At 51.1% G+C, this 7,252-nt stretch overlaps 1 protein-coding gene across 1 annotated transcript; it reads right to left on the reverse strand.

The window, feature by feature from the left end:
* Positions 1 to 1,362: 1,362 nt before the first annotated feature.
* On the reverse strand, positions 1,363 to 1,945 carry GAST (gastrin). The gene is made up of 2 exons (XM_017509454.2): positions 1,685 to 1,945; positions 1,363 to 1,555 (listed from the first exon to the last, which is right to left on the reverse strand). The coding sequence occupies exons 1-2, from the start codon at positions 1,893 to 1,895 to the stop codon at positions 1,452 to 1,454; spliced, it is 315 nt and encodes a 104-aa protein (XP_017364943.1). The 5' UTR covers positions 1,896 to 1,945; the 3' UTR covers positions 1,363 to 1,451.
* Positions 1,946 to 7,252: the final 5,307 nt, after the last annotated feature.

Genomic DNA, 7,252 nt, shown 5'->3' on the forward strand with positions numbered 1-7,252 from the left:
GGGGTTTCACCATGTTGACCAGGATGGTCTTGATCTCTTGACCTCGTGATCCACCCGCCTCGGCCTCCCACAGTGCTGGGATTACAGGCTTGAGCCACCGTACCCGGCAGAGTCTTCACATTTCTTAAAAGAGAAACGATTCCTAGTCCCTGCCTTTTCCGACACGTAACATTTCCAAGATGACATCTGATGGACTTAGTGATGATGCCTCTGTGATCTAGGAGTGGCCAGATGTACTCTGACACCCAAACCTTGCTGTGATTCTGCTCTCACATAATTCTGAGCAAGTCTGCCGGGATTGTGCACATGTGGAACCTCCCCTGTCAGCCCCCAGCTATATATCAGCAGGGGACCGAAACACTGCCACAGCCTGCTCCTGGACTGGAGGCCTCAATCTGTAGTCCTCAGGAAGACTTGGAATAAAACTAGCATTAATCCTTTAAAAAGCTTGATTGTTTTCTTTTTATTTGGCCCTGTGGTAGAGAATAACTGGCTCTATGTGTGAAGGGTGAGGAGCAGAAAGGGTCGGTCTCTCAGGAAGAGGCATTTCGCCCAAGAGCTAAGGAGGAAAGGGGAGCCCGCCGTATTCGTGCCTGGGGAAGAGCGTTGCAGGCACAGGGAGTAGCAAGGTCGGAGGCTCTGAGCAGGAGAGGCATGTCTGTGTAAGGGAAAGGACACCAGGAGGAAGGGGAGGAAGCCATGTGAGGCAGAGTGGAGGGGAACCTCAGGGCTAGCTTTCAGGGCTGTGGCAGGGAGTTCAGGTCGTATTCTAAGTGCAATGGGAAACATTGGAAGGTTAAAACTGAGAGTGACACAGCCTGATTGATCTTTCACAAAGCTATTTCTGAGGCTGGGTGCAGTGGCTCACTCCTGTAATCCCAGCACTTTGGGAGGCTTGGGCGGGCAGATCACCTGAGGTCAGGTGTTTGAGACCAGCCTGGCCAACATGGTGGAACCCCATCTCCACTAAAAATACAAAAAATTAGCAGGGCGTGTTGGCGGGCACCTGTAATCCTAGCTACTGGGGAGGCTGAGGCAGGAGGATCACTTGAACCTGGGAGGCAGAGGTTGTAGGAAGCTGAGATCTCACCATTGTACTCCAGTCTGGGTAACAAGAGTGAAACTCTGCCTCAAAAAAAAAAAAAGAAAAAAAAAAAAGGTTACTGTGTCTCTGAACCCTACCCTCTATTATTCCACCCACACCTGTAGATTTTTGTTCAGTGTGGGGCTCTAGGGGACCCAAGGAGAATCAGCCAGAGTAAGGGTCCCCGCCCCTAACAGGCACTCGGCCCTCCTCCCTGCTGCAGCCTCACCCCCAGATGAGTCCCCCTCCTCTTCCCTGCAGCACTGACACAGTCCGTGGAACCACTGGAAACTGGTTTATTTTTGATTTGTTTTTCAGGGACAGGGCTGGGGTGGGGTGGGAGGTGGCTGGGCTCTGCAGCTTGGCTCTAGGGCCGTTGGTTCTCGTCATCGGCACTGCGCCGGCCGAAGTCCATCCATCCGTAGGCTTCTTCTTCTTCCTCCACCCGTGGGCCCTTCTTCTTGGACAGGTCTGAGGAGGTGAGAGAGGCGAGAATGGGGGAAGGTGCCTATCCTCCAGCAACCAAGGTCGGGGCCAGTATGGGGAGACCTTGGCTAAACCTGGCCGAGTGAGGCAAGCAGGGCGGTCAGCAGCTCCTACCTGCCACCAGGTGTGGGGGACCCTGGGGTCCCAGCTGCCTTCGGTGATGAGAGGCTGGGCCCTGCTGTTCCAGCCAGTGTTGCTCCAGGTCCCTGTTGGCCCCTGTACCTAAGGGGGCATCTGGCCGCTGGGTGTGGGGCTTCCAGGAAGCTTCCGAGAAGGTGGCCAGAGCCAGCGCAAAGATCAGCGCATACACACACAGTCGTTGCATCTTGTCTGCAAAGGGGAGAAGGGCCCAGCTTAAGGGTGGGGCTGTTCCCACACAGGCCCAGAGGCACGGGACCGAACCATGTGGTTCCAGGCCTCTATCTGCTGATGAGTCTGCAATTTTTTTTTTTTTTTTGAGACACTTTCACTCTGCTGGAGTGCAGCGGTGGGATCTCGGCTCACTGCAGCCTCTGCCTCCTGGGTTCAAGTGATCCTCCTGCCTCAGCCTCCCAAGCAGCTAGGACTATAGGCGCACACCACCATGCCTGGCTAATTTTTTCATTTTTAGTAGAGATGGGGTTTTACCACGTTGGCCAGGCTGGTATCGAACTCCTGACCTCAAGTGATCTGCCCTCCTCAGCCTTCAGAATAGCTGGGACTACAGGCTTCTGCCATCACGTCCAGCGAATTTTATTGTATTTTTTGTAGAAACGGGAGTTCGCCATGTTTCCCAAGCTAGTCTTGAACTCTTTTGCTCAAGCGATCCTCCCCTCAGCCTCCCAGAGTGCTGGGATTACAGATGTGAGCCACTGTGCTCTGCCCAAGACTTGTTATTTAAAGTGAACTTTTTAGGCCAGGCATGGTAGTCTCAGCACTTTGGGAAGCTGAGGAGGGCAGATCGATTGAGCCCACGAGTTTGAGACCAGCCTGGGCAACATGGCGAAACCCTATGTCTACAAAAAATACAAAAATTATCTGGGCATAGTGGCATGCACCTGTATTCCCAGCTACTTGGGAGGCTGAAGTGGGAGGATCGCTTGGGCCAGGGAGGCAGAGGTTGCAGTGAGCCGAGATCGCCGCACTGTACTCCAGCCTGGGCAACAGAGTGAGACCCTGTCTCAAAAAACAAAAACAAAAAGTGAAACTTTTAAATAGTAATACCAAAAGAACAGACATTCAGCTGTGTTACAGACCACATGCTTTCACTTTGGAGACTGAGGCACATGCAGCATTTGGCCAGGTCACACTGGTGGTTTTTTTGAGACGGCATTCACTTTTGTTGCCCAGGCTGGAGTGCAGTGGCACAATCTCGGCTCACCGCAACCTCTGTCTCCGGGTTCAAGTAATACTCCTGCCTCAGCCTCCTGAGCACCTGGGATCACAGGCACGCACCACCATGCCCGGCTAATTTTTTTGTGTTTTTAGTAGAGACAGGGTTTCTCTATGTTGGTCAGGCTGGTCTCGAACTCCTGAGCTCAGGTGATCCGCCCACCTCAGCCTCCCAAAGTGCTGAGATTACAAGCGTGAGCCACCGTGCCCGGCCAGATCACACTGTTTTTTTGTGCCGCCCTCAGAGGAAAGGTTCTCCTGTCATTTTTGCTTAATTGAGGGAATATCCTGTGATTATAATGAAGCAGTTAAGAAAAATTAAACTGTCACCATTAGCAATTATGTATCAGGGTGAATCAAGTTTGGGGAAAACATAATATAGAACTAAACTGGAATCTCAGACAAACAAAATGTAAATGGTCACCTGTTCCCTGGGTTCACTATTTTTGTATTATTTTAGCATCACTGTTCTGATTGGCTTGATAAATCGTTTTTTGATTTACCATTTTTATCATTCCTTGATAAGAAAATGATAAAATTTTTCTCTTGTCAGAATACATTTGTATTAATAAAACACTATACTGCTTTTAAGTTTTTCTTTTCTTTTCTTTCTTTCTTTCTTTTTTTGAGACAGAGTCTTGCTCTGTCACCCAGGCTGGAGTGCAATGGCATGATCTCGGCTCACTGCAACCTCCGCCTCCTGGATTCAAGTGATTCTCCTGCCTCAGCCTCCTGAGTAGCTAGGATTACAGGTGCCCACCACCACCCCCACCCAACAGCTGATTTTTGCATTTTTAGTAGAGACAGGGTTTCACGAGGTCGGTCAGGCTGGTCTCGAACTCCTGACCTCGTAATCCGCCCCCCTCGGCCTCCCAAAGTGCTGGGATTACAGGCATGAGCCACCATGCTCAGCTTCTTTTTTCTTTCTTTTTGTGAGACAGAGTCTTGCTCTGTCTCCCAGGCTGGAATGCAGTGACTGGTGTGATCTTGGCTCACTGCAGCCTCGACCTCTTGGACTTAAGAGATCCTCTCACCTCAGACTCCTGAGGTAGCTGGGACTACAGGCGTGCTCTACCATACCCAGCTAATTTTTTTGTCTTTAGTTTTAGTAGAGATGAGGTCTCACTATGTTGCCCAGGCTGGTCTGGAACCCCTGACCTCAAGCAATCTGCCTGCCTCAGCCTTTTAAAGTGTTGTGATTACAGGCATGAGCCACTGTGCCTGGCCATCAGGTTTTTCATAATGAGGTTCTGTTAGGTTTTCTTTGGAAGCAAAGAATTCTGTTGCTGAAGATTTGAAAAATCAGTGATCTGGAGCTGTGCTGTCAAATGCTAACCATATGTGTTATTCAGTGTCATAGCCACATATGGCTCTTTACATTTACATTAATTAAATTAAAAAATTACAGCCAGGCACGGTGGTTCACGCCTGTAATCCCAACACTTTGGGAGGCTGAGGCAGGCAGATTACTTGAGGTCAGGAGTTTGTGACCAGCCTGGCCAACATGGTGAAACCCCATCTCTACCGAAAATATAAAAAATTAGCAGGGTGGTGGCAGGCATCTGTAATCCCAGATACTCGGGAGGCTGAGGCAGGAGAATTGCTTAAACCTGGGAGGTAGAAGTTGCTGTGAGCAGAGATCGCACCACTGCACTCCAGCTTGGGCGATACGGCGAGACTCCATCTAAAAAAAAAAATTACTCCCTTACACTAACCCCATTTCAAGAGCACACGTGGCTAGTGGCTACCATATTGAACAGTGCAGATAAAGAACATTTCCTGAATCATGGGACATTCTTTTGGATGGGATGGGTCTAGGAAAGGTCTTGAAATGGGATCGGAAGCTGTAGATTCCCATCCTAGCCCTGCCTACAACTTAAGACTTCGGTGAGTCCCATCTTGCCTCTGGGCCTCAGTTTTCTCATCTGAGAGAGGAGAAGAACCCCAGTCCTCCTCACCTCCCAGGGCTGGGTTGACTGTGAAGGGAGAGGCGAAGGGCAGGTGGAAGGCAAGGCTGGGAATACCAGGGTGGGTCCTGGAGCCACGACCTAGTTCCATCCTGGGATAAAGAAAGAGTCCCAGCTCTGGAGACCCCAAGGGGTGAGCCTTAGACTCTGGCTGGTAGCTCAATACCTCGATGGGGGAAGAGGGCCTGTCAACACGCTTCCCAGCCTCTCCCCTCTCGTCCTGGGTTTTCTTACCTGCAGAGCTGAGAGCTGTGTGGTGCAGCGGGCCTGGTGTCTCGCAGGTCTCTGCTCTGCTTGGTGCTCCAGACCTGCCTTATAAAACCCGCATGGTCCCTCCCAACTGTGCCCCTCCGCCCCTACCCTGTCATATGAGTCCCGGGGAGAGGAATGGGGTGGGGCACAGGTACAGCCCATCACCCGGCACCGCCCTGTCATTTAGTGTCCGTCAGTCATCCTGGATGTGGGGGAAGGATAGAGGAGTGACCTTCACGGTGAGGTGCTGGAGCGGGGTGGGGGCAGAAACCAAGTTCCCTGGGTCAGGAGCAATGCTCCCCACCATATCCTGGGGGTCAGGGGCCTGGCACTCATCTCTCGGACTACATAGGGACCCTTGTGGGTGGTGGTAGGTGAGGGAGTGAACCCAATGACCTCAGATTCAGAGAAAGTGGATTTCACCATCCGCTGATGTTTGATGAGCAGGGAGTGTGTGAATGTGGGGTGATGTATTGATTCCCCGTCCCCTCCACTGGACTCTGCAAACACAACGTGTTACCAGGAGCAATGGGTTGTGGGCTGACAGCCTGTTCTCTCCTTCCAGTGGCTCACATCCTGGTCACCTCTGAAGCCCCCTCACCCTCCCCCTGGCATGGAACACCCTCGGTGCCTTCTTCTCCTTCAGGCCTCTGTGCTGGGCTGGGTTTGGCTGGCAGCTGCCCCCCATCTCCTAGTCGGCTGCCCATGCCCCACCACTCGAAAAACCCCAGGCAGAGCCAACTCCCAGAGGACCCTGCCTTTCAAGGCTCCTTCATTTTGCTTTCAAGGGGAGCTAGTAATCTGCATAACAATTTTTCAGTATCGAAACATACCTTCCAATGGCTACCAAACAGACTAAAGCATTTGCCAAAGATGTACCAGAAAATAAAATGGTGCCTTGTTGACTTATTTGATAACCTGCTGCCTCCACATGGTTTGGCCAGATGTAATGAGCTGTTTTTGATTTTTCCACCATTGAGAGCAGAGATTTTGCTCCTGTTCATGCGTCATCGGGCCCCCCTCCTTTTCTGGGAGACTTTGATGCCCCTGGGGTCTTGGTAATGGCAGTGGTACCCATGCTCACAGCCAGCATTGCTGAGAATTGATGGGTGATGAGGGAAGCAGGCTGTGCGGTGTCCATGGCAACGGATGGCTGAATAACTGTTGTGAGTAACCACTCTAATCCAGAGCAGGACACAGTGACTCAGCAGATGGGATAAATGAAAATGACAAAAAGCGGTGCAGGCATTGGTGGTAATTAATTGAATCACAGCATCTCAGAGATGGAAGGACTTTGAGGGGCTTGGGAGGACAGGTGCAGGGTGTAGCTCTGCTCATACACTAGGGGAATGAAGACACCAGTGTTGTGGTAGTCATGGGAAATGATAAGCTTTCAGCAGAACCCTGGCTGTACCAGAGCCCAAGACTCAGTTTGTGCCTGTGATGGGGATTATGTCCTCTTGGCTGTTCTTCCCAGACTGATTACACAAAGGATGACAATTTCACCAAATAGAAGCATGTTGGTCAGCATGGTGGTACACGCCTGTAATCCCAGCACTTTGGGAGTCGGAGGCGGGCAGATCATGGGGTCAAGAGATCAAGACCCTCCTGCCCAACATGGTGAAACCCCGTCTCTACTGAAAGTACAAAAATTAGCTGGGCGTGGTGGCATGCACCTGGAGTCCCAACTACTTGGGAGGCTGAGGCAGGAGAATTGCTTGAACCCGGAAGACGGTTGAATCTCGGTTGCAGTGAACCGAGATTTCACTGCACTCCAACCTGGCGACAGAGTGAGACTCCATCTCAAAAAAAAAAAAAAAAAAAAAGCATGTCTCCCATTTCACAGGCAATGGTTAGAATGTCACCATTTGCAGACCCTGCCAGGCGTGCAGGGGAGGGGTTGCATTCAGAGGTGAGCACCCTGGACCCCAAGGAGCTCCCAGTCATGGACTGCATGTTCTCTTCACAAGGGGACCTTGTCTGATGGTAAAGGAAGGGTTTCCTTGTCCTGTCTTTTTCCAGCTGTTGAGCTTTGAGCAAATTTCTCCCCGTCTCTGAGCTATTTTCTCTTCTTCTGAGCTATTTTCTCTTC

Source organism: Cebus imitator, unplaced genomic scaffold, assembly GCF_001604975.1.
Source record: "Cebus imitator isolate Cc_AM_T3 unplaced genomic scaffold, Cebus_imitator-1.0 Scaffold415, whole genome shotgun sequence".
NCBI classification, from domain to species: Eukaryota; Metazoa; Chordata; class Mammalia; order Primates; family Cebidae; genus Cebus; species Cebus imitator.